Source organism: Necator americanus, chromosome IV (genome assembly GCF_031761385.1).
Source record: "Necator americanus strain Aroian chromosome IV, whole genome shotgun sequence".
Lineage (NCBI taxonomy): Eukaryota > Metazoa > Nematoda > Chromadorea > Rhabditida > Ancylostomatidae > Necator > Necator americanus.
In genome coordinates this window covers 16,483,234-16,497,743 of record NC_087374.1, presented here as the reverse complement: position 1 = coordinate 16,497,743, position 14,510 = coordinate 16,483,234, and the positions used below count along the sequence as shown (strand labels likewise).

The 14,510-nt window shown below is 41.4% G+C and overlaps 1 protein-coding gene across 3 annotated transcripts; it reads right to left on the bottom strand.

The window, feature by feature from the left end:
- Positions 1-3,973: 3,973 nt before the first annotated feature.
- RB195_001536 (uncharacterized protein) lies at positions 3,974-14,074 on the bottom strand (the record flags this gene model as incomplete). Of its 3 annotated transcripts, XM_064198370.1 has the most annotated exons (17): positions 3,974-4,031; positions 4,200-4,243; positions 4,332-4,412; positions 5,670-5,762; positions 9,374-9,544; positions 9,606-9,728; positions 9,851-9,965; positions 10,438-10,537; positions 10,599-10,662; positions 11,533-11,676; positions 12,069-12,151; positions 12,210-12,272; positions 12,332-12,468; positions 13,097-13,179; positions 13,521-13,609; positions 13,691-13,804; positions 14,044-14,074. In XM_064198370.1, the coding sequence occupies 17 exons, from the start codon at positions 14,072-14,074 to the stop codon at positions 3,974-3,976; spliced, it is 1,593 nt and encodes a 530-aa protein (XP_064054249.1). The 3 variants fall into 3 exon arrangements, with proteins under 3 accessions (XP_064054249.1, XP_064054250.1, XP_064054251.1); XM_064198368.1 differs by lacking the exon at positions 4,332-4,412; XM_064198369.1 differs by lacking the exons at positions 4,332-4,412; positions 9,374-9,544.
- Positions 14,075-14,510: the final 436 nt, after the last annotated feature.

Sequence of the window (14,510 nt, the reverse complement as noted above, 5' to 3'; positions counted from 1 at the left end):
CCACGGCAAAAGCTAGAGATGGAGTTGTTGATTGCTGATTGGATCGGGATGGTTCTGCCCATCTCTCCCTAATCATCCTAAAAAAAACGGCATGGGAACCGCTTTAGCCTACAAGGAACGTTAGAAAGCTCTTCTATGTATACGCTCTGATCGCCTCAACAACCTATTCATAGGTTTCACTTGAATGGGCAGTCGAGGAGAACTCACTGGCTTTCTACCGCTGCGCAGATGGATGCGGCGCGTGTAAAGGGGTTGCGCGTTGCAACTGAAATCGTCTTAAAGGCATCATCCCACGAATCTAGGGTGGTATGGGGTTCAGGTGGGTTATGCCTATACGGGGTCGTAGATTGAGGGAGGAGAGAGATTCCGTCCATTTCTTCCTAATCGCCGTAAGCACAAGGCTGGCGCGCTCCAGTGCAACTCTTCGTAGACAACAGCGCACCGGAACGCTCGAAGCCTCCATCTTCCGGGCCGTTCTTTTACTCCGATTAGGAAGAGATGGACGGAATCACCCTCTTCCCCACAATCTACGACCCCGTATAGGCATGACGCACGTGAAACCCGTGCCAACCCAGATTTGTGCGGTAATGCCTTTAAAAAAGTCTCTTCCAGTGTAGCACGACGATCAGAGATGGGCGAAACCACCCTCGATCCCGCAATCTACGATCCCGTATAGAGTTTGTCCATCAGACATCCACACCACGTCAGATTCGTGGGAGATGCCTTTGAGGGAAAGGTGACTTTGTAGTGACGAACAAGGATTTTTATAGCACAAGTACTACTAAAATTTTTGAGGTGCTATGGATAAACAAGTGGATGACTTAGTGTAGTTAGGATGTGACATGTACACAATCTCGAAGATGTGAAGGTGAAGGAATTCACGCTTTTTTGTTTTAATACTTTCGTTGACACGTAATAATGGCGCCAATGTCAATGTCAGAACAGAGACAACAAAGAGCAACGAAAAAAGAAGAGTAACGACCTTACGGACGTTATTACACCAAAACGATAAAGCAGATAAAGTGCACGGCGTTGATCAATCCTTATGGGATGGGCCTACGCGTGTGACTTTAATTTAGAATCGATTAAGGTTTATGAACGCTCGTGCAAAATGACAATGACTTGCGAAGGCCAGGTGATTTATCAAGTCAGATTTTTTATCCTCCCAGACAAGTCTGGCACTAATTTATCGGATGAGGGATGAAGGGATTGGTTAGCCTTGAGGAGACTCCGAACCATCGATCGATTGTGCAGCCACAATGGAACCTCTTGTAAAATACACTCGCCCCTCTTTCTCCTTCATCGAAAAAAACTACAAGACTGCAAATGTAGAAGATTCCATTTTTATTGCTGGAACAATGGATGCTTCTCTCTCAAGATGGATCTCCAGTACTTTGTTGGCTAAACGAAAAGAACGTTGATTTTGTTAAGAAATATTCATTGTCCGTGTATAGCAGAACTGTTACGGTTAACGATCAGTTAAGAAACAGTCGTTTTCGTTTTTCTCCCGTCTAAACGTCTTTTTCAAATGTGCCTTTCCCAACCGGTCGTAGATAAGCTGTGTATTTGATCGTGAACACTTCAACTGTTCTGAATTTAATCAGTTGAAAGGTGCATTAAAAAACGCAGGGTGTTGACCAAACCTTCGTGGCAACAAGAGGGCCAAGGAGTCTGACACGAGAACGGTTTACAGTATGGTTCATAATCCAAATTACAATCCGGAATTTACACTATAGCAAACACCAACTATGGCGTAAGTTTTTGACCGGATTTTAATTCTGCAAGTGGGGAGTTCAGTTGTAACATATGGCTGTTATAGAGCTATTGAAAAAAATATGGCTGTTGTAGAGTACCGTAACGTCCGGCTAAAGCCGGACTTCAGGCTTTTTTTGGTGTTCGTTCCGCTCGCGTTCACCGATCAATAAGAAATAATAGTAGCGACAATTTTTTGTTGTAAAATTGGAGTTGTTTTCTTCCTATCACCACTTTCTTCAATTTTTTTGGCCTAAAATTTAAGCATAGATGGAAGATTTTATGGTTTTTCCTCAGACGCATCAGTTCTATATTTGGAGAAACTTGATTTTACATTTATTTTTCTCTCAAACCTCCACAATTTGGAAACATTCGAAGTATGAGTTCCCTCCGTTTTCAACTATTAGCAAAGAATGATGTGCTAACATGAAATGAAGTGAATATCCATCGTAGTGATAAAAATAAAGTTCTACATGAAATCGCGTAAACTGTTGGCCGCTATGTATTGTATTTAAGCAGCCGTTCGCATGTGCCTTTCTTCTTTTTAAAGAAAGGATGTTAACAGCAGGAGACATGCTTGGAAATAGATATGCGCCATTGATGGAAACCCATTCAACAGCCTTGGGGCTCCCGCTCACCAATCCGACGCAGTGGAAACCGTCTTTCCCCACTCTATAATTTTCTGGCACCGGCGCACCATTCCGACCCCGTGGACCCGTTCCACCCCATTTTACAGCTATCTGGCTGTGCGGCACGAATTCGACGCCGTAGGACCCGTCTCACCCAACTCCATTTTTACAACATTTTACAATTTTACCGCGTTGGGGCTCCAGCGCAGCAAACCGACACCATGGTATCCGTCTCTGTCTCTTTTTGGAATTTTTTGACTGAGTCACACGCATACACAGACGCACACACGTGACAGAATAAGCCCGCTATTATACAGCATGATAGTTAAAGCTAATTTACCCTCACTAACATATGAGAGAAACTAAGTTGCCTTATCAAAACCAACATGGATAGCTTCATAACTGTGGACAATTGATGAAAAGTAGAGTGTTTGCCTATCAGGTGCAGAGCAATGGTTCGTCTCCGCACCGGTGCAAAGTTTTGCATCATTGTGGAGTATTTTACACATACACACGTACACACATACACACATACACACACACACACGCACATACACACACACACATACACACACACACACACACACACACACACACACACACACACACACACACACACACACACACACACACACACACACACACACACGGACCAAGGGCGTTATTATATAGCACGATTGTACATGAAAATGTTGGAAGTGTTGACGACATCAAAATATTCCAAAGTTAAATAAAATTGCCAACATTGACTAGTATGGATAATGGAGCGACTCCGAACTTCTCTCTCGAGTTGTCTTTCTGCGCAGAAACTTCCCACTAAAAGAACACGGTCAAATTTTCAAAAAAAAAATCTAATTTCTAGTTTCTAACTACTGAATCTTTGAAATTTTTATAAGAAGGTTGGAGAATACCCGCTCATTCTTCTAATGTTAACCCATTGTCACTTTTCAAGAAACTCTTTTGTAAATCTTGTAGATCTTTGTCGTCAACCCACATTCTCTTTTACTGCTCTCCTCGACTTCGCTTTCTTCTCCTCCTGCTCCCACTGTCTTTCCAAGTGCGGAAACACAGATAATAGTTTTCAATCACGTAAACTAAAATAATGTACGATCGAAAAAAAAACGAACATGACAGTTTTAATACAGGTTTCTGACTATAACAGTGGGAACATTTTGTGAGCTTCATGAAGTTATCGATCGGGTCGTTTGAATTTTCATATCCAGAAAGGAATGGAACAAATTTTTGAACGCTGGCAGTTGCTGATACTTCTTCCGCAGAAGAATTTATATATAGGTGGAATCACCTTACAGTATTTTGTTTCAGCTGCATATAAGAGATTCATTTAGTCCGACACCTTACCAGGTAATATCCCTCGCTATGGTTCAATTTTTTAGTCTTCCTTGATTTTTTTAATCAAACAATTTTCTGTATTTCAGAAAACAAGTAAGAGTAAGCAGATCCAAGATTTATGCATGTAGAACTGAATAAAACTAATCCTCTTGACTATCTTCTTATGCGATATCATTTCTCATACAGTAATTGGTTGCCTGATTTACTAATCATTTCGCTTGAGTTTCTAGCCACATCTCTTTCTATTTGCTCTCCTTTCTTTTTTCGATATCGTTCTGTAGAAGTGGCTTTACATGGGCACTGAAAAGTTATCTGTAAGATTTTTTGCAGACGTTGTCATTCTACTACTCTATGTAGTCACCGACGAGTGTTTCCCAGCAGTTTTTCATCTACTAGTTCAAAAACAGTCCAAAATAAAACGATGAGAAAAAAAACCTAGAAAACCACTACAAAAGGAAAACAACTTACTCATCGTTCAATCCTATGTTCTCCAAGTTACAGTTCTTTGTTTCCTGAAATATTCGACACGAGAATCTGAGGAATAAATAGTAGGGTCATGAAAGAATTATGTAGATAAGAAACTGTAGAAATATTTCTTGCTTGTTGTTGTTTCTTTTTTGTTTTCTTCCGATCTAATAAAATAATCCAACCAATGAGTCCATCTTTGAAGACAAACATGTCCTAAAATTGTGGAGGAAACTACCAATGGTAGGTATTCACCATTTGCTGTATAATAACGCGGTTAGTCCGTGTGTGTGTTTGTCTGTGTGTCAAGAAAATAGTCCATAATGATGTGAAACTCTGCACCGGTGAGGTCATCGCCGTGGTAAACCATCGCCATGCACCTGATAGGGGAGCATTCTACCTTTTCACCATTGTCCAACCCTATATAATCATATATGCTGGCTTTGGTAAGGAAAATTAGTTTCCCTCATATGTTAGTGAGGGTAAATAAACTTTTATGTGAATGTTTACTTCCAAATTTGCAAACTACCATGCTATATAATAACGGGTTTATTCTGTCACGTGCGTGCGCCTCTGTATGTGTGTCTCAGTAAAGAAATTCCAAAAAGAAAGGGAGACGGATACCAGGGCGACGAATTCGTGCCCCGGAGCCAGATGGCTGTAAAATGGGGTGTGACGGGTCCCATGGGGTCGGAATGGTGCGCCGGTGCCAGAAAGTTATGGAATGGAAACGGTGTCTCCCCACTCTATAACTTTCTGGCACCGGCGCACCATTGCGCTGGATTGGTGCGCGGGAGCCCGAACGCAGTAGAATGTATATGTCTTTACATATCTACTTCCCAGCTTGTCTCCCTAACGCTGCTAACATCCTTTTCTCAAAAGGAGGAAACACATGCGAACGGCTGCTTAAATACATAGTAGCCAACGATTTACGCGATCTGACGTAGAACGTTATTTTTATCACTACGATAGTGATACGACATTTCATGTTAGCACATCATTCTTTAATAGTTGAGAACGGAAGAAACTCATACTTTGAATAATGTTTCCAAATTGTGGAGATGTGAGAGAAACATGGATGTAAAATCAAGTTTGATTTTTGTTCAAATATGGAAGTGAGCGTTTAGGGAAACCCATAAAATCTTTCATCTATGCTTAAATTTTCGGGCAAAAAATTGGAGAAAGCGTTGATAGAAAAAAAAACAATTCTAATTTTACAAAAAATACTGTTACTACTACTCGCTACTGTTATTTCATATTGATCGATGAAGGCGAGCGACGCGAACACCAAAAAAGCCTGAAGTCCGGCTTTAGCCGGACGTTCAGGCTGGTTTTAAATATATGTTAATGATTTTGACTTCTATGATTTCAACTTACTGGATATGTGAATAGTACCACTCAGAAACATTTTACAAGTGATCGTTCCCGTTGAAATAATTGTTTTACTATCTACGCATATACATAGCTCACTACCTGAAGCAGTTTGGAAGTAATGGAAAGGTTAATTAGGTTCGCTCCCAGCACCATCCACATTATCACAGGTTCGTGAATTGTTTTGAAGACAATCTGAATTGTTCAGTTTGTTTTGTTCAAAAAAAAAAAAAGAAAATAATAAAAATTGCTGGATACAATTGCATTCTGCCCAGCATTTTATGTGAATGTAACAAATTGCAGAACTTTTCCATGATAATTCTAAGTGATCAGTGAGTAAGTCCGGTCTGCTGAACGACCTGGGCTGCGTATGCAATCTAATTGTTACCTGCTCCTTGTAGCCCTGCCTTTACTTAATGCAATCTGGCATTCGAGTGTACAGATTGGGAACGTACGAGCTATATAATCTGCACTGTTATTAGGCAAAAACTCTCCATACGTTGCAAGAAGGTGCTGTCGTCCAGCACATCGTCAAAGTCCATAACCTCAAATGTCAACTGCCTGAAGGGAGCATGAAATCTTTGGCAAAGGACGTTAACTCTGGATCGTAAGTGCCCGCGCATCTGCGGAAATCGCTAAGGACATGAGTAAGGACGCCTATGATTAACTCAATGCGTCGATGTCTAAAACATCCAGCCAGTACGTGGTCATTGTCGCAATCGGCGCAAATGCGAAGATGGGACTAGAACAACGCTGAAAGGCGAAGAGTACAGAAGGAAATTCCGCCAACGTCTATTCATGTCGGAGAACGGACCATGAAGAAGCTTTGCTATGCAGATTCCTTCACAAAGTGCATTAAGAATGCCACAGGGGGCGCTCCCGGTTGATTTCGCGGTAGAAAATTACCTCTACCTCTGCGGAACAAAATCCACACATAACTCCGCATGTGCCGCGCCCTCAGCACTAGCGATTTCAGTCAGGAAATGCGTACGAGAAGAAAGTTGCATCGTTATAGGCATCACCTCAGGAATCTGAGGTGGTACGGATTTCAGGTGGTGTTCGTATACGAGATAATAGATTATGAAGAGGGTGCGGGGGTGATTCCGTCCACCTCTTCTTAATTTCCGTAAGAAGCGGCCCAAAAGATACGTCTTCGGGCTTTCCGGCGTGCTATTTTTGCTACAACGAGTTCGAGTGGAACGCGTCGCATCTTCCGGGCCGTTTTTTACGGCAATTGGGAAGAAATGGACGGGATCGCTTCTCTCTCTATAATCTACTATCCCGTATATGAATACTCCACCTGGAATTCGTACCACCTCAGATTCGTGGGGTGATTCCTTTAACGGCAACAATACCTCGATAAGGAGTGGACGTCGAAAGCAAAGGAGGTTGAAAAGGTGTGGGAGGACAAGCTCAGAAAGCCTAAGCTTTACTCAAGCAGTACAACAAGGCGAGAATATGTTTTCCAGTTATCAACACTGCCAATGGATTGGCTGTCGGTGAGGTAACCCTACCGATTCGGAGGGATTACTTGGTCCTTGCAAGAGAGTAACATTCCATGAGAGTAACATATGGACTAAATGTTTCACCATTCTTACTCAAAGCGACAATTCATTATCATTTCCGTAAACCATCCAAGACAAACAATTAGAAGAAGAAATTTGAGAAAATCTTTTCGTGGACAATCTCATTCTTTCTGCAGAAACTAGGAAAGAGGATAGGAAGACTAAGGAAAGAGCGATACGCAAATCCACAGACTCTAGAAAGGTTCTCGAGGAAATGTCAAATAAGTAGGGTTGCCTCATCGAACGTGCTGAACCGGCAAGCGCCCTCAGCTCCTAAACTCAAGCAGGTTCATAGACCGGTACATGTGCTTAACGAGGAACCACCGCCCGAGTCGTTTTGCAAAAATTGAAGATGAAAAATCTGGCGGAGACGGCGGAATTAATGCAGAATTGCTGAAATATCTTTTTCGGTCTGGGATTCGTGAGATGACGAAAATCGTTCTCTCAGTATGGACAGAAGAAATAACTATCGAGGAATCTCTTTGCTGCGTGTTATGTACAAGGTTTTGGAGCGGATTATCCTTGACCGACTTTACAAACATCGCGCCCCCACGTTCGCGTCAATTCAGAATAGTTTGAAGTTTGCGAACGTGTAACTGACCTATGCAAAGACTTGCGGTGGCTACTCGATGTGTCAAGTCAGTGTTTTTAACCTCCCAGACAAGTACAGTACCAATTTATCGACCGCGAAAGGATGAAGGGTTTGGTGAGCACTAGGGCGGATTCGAACTTCTGATCGATCGTGCAGGAAGCGGAACCTCTAGCCGCTACACTACACTCGCCCCTCATCATTAAGAGAATGATCAAAATCTGCAGCGTTAGAAGCCAACGGAACAAGTTTTTCTGGACTTTGAAGCCGCTTTCGCTTTCTTCTCATAGAAGCCTTCTTCTCAACGTTGACGGAATGCCGTAAAAATTCGTATGCTTCGTTCATGGCATAAATAGAGGTGCAACTGCTGCGGCTTGAATATCATCCTGTGAACTCTACCATTCAAAGTGAAAACTGGAGTGTGGGACAACTGGCAGTGGCAGGACCCTTCCTCTTCAACTTCGCTATCGATGACATCATGCGAAGAACAGTCTAACAGTGTTCTATCGACACCGTTTTAGCACCATCAGGGCGTCCCTTGATTGATCTCTACTCTAGTACGACGACAATGTTGTTACGTTCGCTGAAAGCAGTGCGAAAATTCATCATGTTGTCAATCTTGTATCGAAGCTGGCTACTGCCTATGGACTACGTTTATGCTCTGTTAAGTGCAAGCAAATATGAGTCTCTTCGAGACCAGGAATGGGAATAAGGATGGACGGGCAACGGACAGTCGAACTCGTCGATCAGTTCTGTTACCTGGCTCTATGCTGAAGAACAACGCCAACTACGAGAAAAATATTCAGCAAAGATGCGCTAAAGCCTCGGACCTTAACTCGTTGACGAATTGACGAAATGCCTTTGGTCACATCACCAACGAAGTCCAGCTGCGAGTCCACCGATACGCAATTCGTCTAATCACGATGTGCGGAGACTTGGGAGCGTCGTCTAAATATAGAGGCCAGGTGATAGGTGATACAGAGGCTTGATCGCACAGAAAGGAAGGTAGGTAGACGGCTGCTTAGCCAATCTTGGTCGATGGTGTGCCATAACGAAGAAGCAAGTTTAGTCGGAAGTAGATATGGTGCACCAACGGATGATGCGCGGAAGACATCTTGTCCAGCTTTTTGAAGCAGTCACAGAAAACCTTTGCTTCTTCGGTCATATATTAAAGGGAACAGCAAATCGCCTTGTACAGCGAGTTCTGAAGAGTTTCTCGGACACCTGGTCGAAAACGGAAGTTTTGGAGAAAGAGGACCTGAGGACACCTGGCGTTGTAGGTTCTGTAGGATATTTAATAACGACGAATTGACTGATTCTGTGCAAACTGTCGCAGAAGATGTAGAAGGTAGAGCACAGCTATGTTCAAAGATGACACACCTCGGCGAAGACCCGCCGATTAAGTCAAGTCACTTATGTCTACGCCGTAGAAATAAGACGATTCAGTGACTTGACATAATGTCTCATATAATTTTGATTAGCTATACGAAAGAATTTCCCGGAGAGTACTCGTGCTTTCACTACAATCCCATCACTCCATAAACACACTCAATATTAGTGTACTGTAATGCCTCTAACAAACAAAAGCGCCAGCAAATAGTTCTCGGTCAAATTACATTGGACTGTCACATTATCATTTTCCTCTCACTCACCATCGTTGAAGCTATGATAATTGATACTCTCGAAATAATGCCAAGAAACGCAGTTGTTGTTGCTCTCACATCTGTAGGCATCAACTCGGCGGCACAAACAAAGTTTGGCTCCCAGATCAGAGCAATAGAATTATATGCAGTTAGATAAACAACTAAGTACAATGTCGTTCCCTTAAAGGTTAGGTTCTATCTAGAAATGCCTGTGAACTTACATAAATGTGCAGAAAATTACCTTATGTCCTAAATAGAGTAGTAATACAAGGATTCCTGAAGCAGCTGTGCACACGGACATCCCGATTATAAACACTTTGCGACGACCAAGCCAAGGAAAATATCCATCAGCGATACCAAAACTCTGAATAATTTGTTTTTCAAGGAATGCCCATTTTTCCGTATCTTTTAGTTCTCAATGCCAGTGTGGATATGTGTTGTTGCAATGAAAACAAATGCCACATAATTCCTCCGTTACCCACGTACCAGACGAATAATGGACGCAAGTGCTCCAGATAGATATTGACCAGTCCATAGATTTTTCGACATATCGTCTCCATTGAGATCGATCGAGTACTCACAGAAAGCACCGAAGAACCACCTAAACAAATTTAAACATCTGTGGTTCAGAAGAGACCAGGACTTTTCATCTAGAGTTTCCGGATTTGCCTAGTTTTGGACAGAATGTTTTACTGTGCAAAAGATTTTAAATTATGGTATTTTAGGGTTATTGACAGTATCAGTGTTCTTGCTCGTTTCTTAAAATCGAGTCAGACTTGCTGGTGTTAGTATGGAAGATAATAGCACAAGTGTCCCTGTCATTAGTGGAACGGAGGGGCATAGTTTTTGGAAGAATGCGTATCTAAGGATGTTCAGTCCGAGATACAGACAATTTTTCAGCAATTTTCGAATAAACAAGATAGGCTTCATTTTATGGTCATTGTCTGCTGTAATCTTAATGCAGCTGTGTGACGAATTTTATATTATTATTAAAATTATAGTTAATTATTGGCGGCTGATCCTTTCCTTATTCAAAGATCTGAATCCTCTAACAAAACTTGGAAAGAACTCACATGACACATAAAACGAAGAACCCAACTCGTAATTTAGCATCCCGAATAACATCCAACAACGGGACGTTTTTTGCTATTCTCGGTCCGATCTCCGTATCCTCTGTGACACTGATTTTCATGGTGAGGAGTTTCGCCTCCTGGCATAGATATTCAAAATTCACCTGATTTTGCACCATTGATCAAATCGAGTTTCTTTTGTGCATTCTTAGCTCGCTCAGTGTATCCCTATAATAAAAGAATTATGATGGTATGTTAGAAGATATTAGTTCGATAAAACAATTTTTTTCGAAAAATAAAAGAAATGAGAACACTCCCATAAATATTTCTCCTTTTAGGGCATAGCATTTCTTGTCCTTCACTTATGGGCGTGCGTATTTTAGTCCAGGACGGTGATTTTAATGTACACTTTGAGGAACGTGAGATATGTTAGTGACTGAATTTACATTAGAGTCCAATCTGAGTGGTATTCAGTGCTTATTCTCTTTAACTCAAGAAAATAGTTTTGCTTCCTCTCCACAAAAATTTGAATGGAACATACCACGAAATTGACGGCCTTGGGATCTCTTCACAAAAAGATGGGATCAGAGGTATAGCTTACAATTACAGCGGTGCTCACGCTCAATTCTCCTGAACTGTCCTGAAAAACAGCATGGGAAACGGCCTTCCTGTGCGATTTTTCCTACGAAGCATCTCGTAGTGCGAAACCTTTGTACGTTCGCTGCGGCTGCGAACGAAAGGACCATAATCAATTACGTTTCCTCAGCAATCTACTCAAGTAAAAGCAATAGACAAGCTGCTGGGAAAACCGGCGCGTACGCAAAGGTGGCCTAGAAGATGCCTCGTAGGCAAATCCGCTCATGAAGTCCCTTTCCAAAGCCGTTTTTCAGGAAGATTTTGGTCACGTCCATACTCCTGATCTCCACTCCGAACCCCATACTTTTTGTGGGAGATCGCAGCATTATCAATTTCGTAGTATGCTGCCTTCAAACAAACCCCTCCATGTAATCAGTTTTGAAGTGCGATTGTATATTGATGCTTGTATCTAGATCATTTTTCTAGGTGGAGTTATGTAACCCTTCTTAGAGAGAATCTTACCTTTCTCTTCAACCATATAATGCTCTCAGGTAGAAAAAGAAGTAGAAGAAGTGTGAAAATGCATACTCCACCATATAGGAAGCTAGCCAACCGCCATTCTCCAGCCGCATGTGCTAGTCCAACCATGAAAACTCTTCCAAGGGACTGAAATGCAGAAAGGAAATGTTCTATGAGGTTCAAATATGTGAACATTCTACTCTTTGATTGTTGGGTCGTGTCAAAAAGACGAAGCCGCAAGAAACTAACCGTTTCCACGAAAGTTATGAGAAAATGTGCAAGTAGAGGAGTGTGCGAGAAAAGCAAGTAACGCAGAACAAGTTCAATGCAACCGACGTGCTGGTTCACCAGGGACTAAAGATCTATGGCGTCACCCGTTAATTTAATGTTTTCAGAGGTGTTGGAAAATATCTCCGATTTTGCTGCATATTCTTCTCCTGTCATCTTTTATGTTGTAGCACCTTCTTCCTTTTTTCAAATTAGGGTCCCTGAGGTTTTTTTTTATTGTCCATCATTTCCCTTCCTTTTTCACAACTTACATAGCTGGTGACGGTCCTCAATTTAAATCTATGCTTGGGTGAGATCATTTCCGAGCAGTATGTCCACCCAACGGACATAGTACCTATAAACTTTTTTGTTCTTATATGAGGTTCAGACGATTTCAAAAAAGAGTTCGGTACCTGCCACACTCATTCCCACTGCAAATCGAAGAATATAGTACACTGGGAGGTTGTTGATGATTCCTAAAATGATACGTTGGACTGGATACGAAATCTGGCACTAAAATTCCTGAGAAGTTTACCGCCAAGGAATAATTCTGGGATTCCCAGCAACAACGTCACCAGTAAAACAAAACGCCTTCCAAATCTGTCCGCTGCATATCCAACAATAAAGTTACCAACGAGTACACCTGTGTATTGTACTGATGCGGCTGAGATTCTAAAAAAAAAGGAAAGAGATTAGCCTTACTATGTATCAGCTCAACCATTCATCATGCAACTCAACAAATTTATTTTCTAGGAGTAAAATTTCTTTTATAACATGAATTTTTTTTTCAGAATTTCAAAAGAAACGCTGCTTTTGGTGTTTCTCCAGTATTCTGAACAGGGATACCAACATACGATTGGATTCATTCAGACATAAGCTGGTAAGATATCTAATAAGAGAGGGTGTACGTTAGTTTGAACTTATTTTACTTCTGCAGTTAAAAATTACTTATTTGTGGTCGGAGCGGGTGTGGCGCAGTCGGTTAGAGGTTCGTTGTAGCCACATGGTCGAAGGTTCGAAACCGCCCTAGTGCAAACCAAGCCCTTCATCCCTCTGGGGTCGATATATTGGTACCAGACTTGTCTGGGAGGATAATAACACCGACTTGATCATCGTCTGGGGCCCGCAAGTCAGTGTATAGGCCAACACGCGTTCCAAAATCTCAACGATTACGAATTCCAGTAAAACGCGTTGGCGCATCCCAAGTGGATTGACACGCCAGTGACTTTATCCTTTATCCTTTTTTGCGGTCAGGAAATAATGATCACATACTGTGCCAAAGTAAAAATGGGCGACTCACGACTTGAAAAACGGTCTACAGTATATTTGATATTCCATCGCTGCAGATTTGAAATATGGGTTGTTATCCTTCACACACTCTTCCTTGAAATGAGTACTAATTAAATTGATTTTTAAAAATCGTATTTATGAATATGAGAAAACTGTTTTAAATGTTGCCTTTTCATTTCAGTATGTATGCCAAAATTACAGCCGATTCAAATTGATCGGCTCTCACTATCGTCAAGTGTGAATCGCCTTGTTCCAATCACATAATCAATTTGTCAACAAAAAAAAATGACTGGAGTGTCTAGGTGTTCTCTTCGCTAATGAAATGATTGGAGAAGCGACTGTGAAATGTGCATTAGTTTGGAACTTTTTTTTTGGCATCGACTTCCTTTTAACTTTTAGAGTCGAGATATTCAGAGTTAGTTTCTCTTACTTACATGAGCGGCGATGGTGATGTTAGAACAGACATCTGGACATGTTGCACAGCCTTCATAGCATTTTCCTCGAATAGTTGTACAGTGACCATCTGAAACATTCAAAAACTACTTGGATAGACTGCGCTCAAAGATTTTTCCAATTTGCAAGGATACTGTGATAAGCTACGAACCGAAACATCCGACAGGTGGCACGTAGTTGAGAAGGATAGGGAAAAGTTGTTGCGTAGTGTATGCATGGCAAAGCTGGTATGTGATCAGAATTAGTATGTCGGAACGGAATCTTCCTAAATTTTGCTCACTTTGGAAATTTAGCAGACAAACGTTAAACCCTCATCCCGCTACCTTAGAAATACTTCCAGGATGCTGACTTCTGATGAGCTATACACAAAACTGTTAATTCAGTTCATGGGCTAACGTTTCGTTAGAGCCCATCAAAAATCAACACACCAACTGTGAAATATTTTGGTTGCTTCCGAGGTGAAAGCCATTGAACACTTTTGAAAAGGAAACTTCTTGATTATACCTGTAAATCTATTCTTCTTTTCTGTTGACATTATTAAAAGGGATGCCAAATGTGCGAAAATAACCCACGGTAAATGCTGAAACTTATGATTATTTGCTGTTTCAGAGAAAAAAGCGGTTTTGTTTTTGTATGCCTTATTGCTCTCGAGTAAAACAGCATATAAGCATTGTAGTTAAGAAAACAGACAATAGCTAAAAACAAGTCAATCAGTCACTCTTATTTATTTTCTCATATACACTAAAGGGATGTCCTAAAAAAGAAGAGGAAAAACGCTGTATCAAAACCAAATCAGAATTAGTGTTCGCGTTTTTTTTAAGAAATGAGAAAAGCAGTTCTGAAGTGACACATTTGTGATAGAAAATCGTATCGCTCTCCTGCTAGAGAAGATGATGGGCCCTCCCTCGAAATCTGGCACCAGCTAACATATAGTCAAAATGACTAGATCCTTTGGAGAAAATAGTCATGGA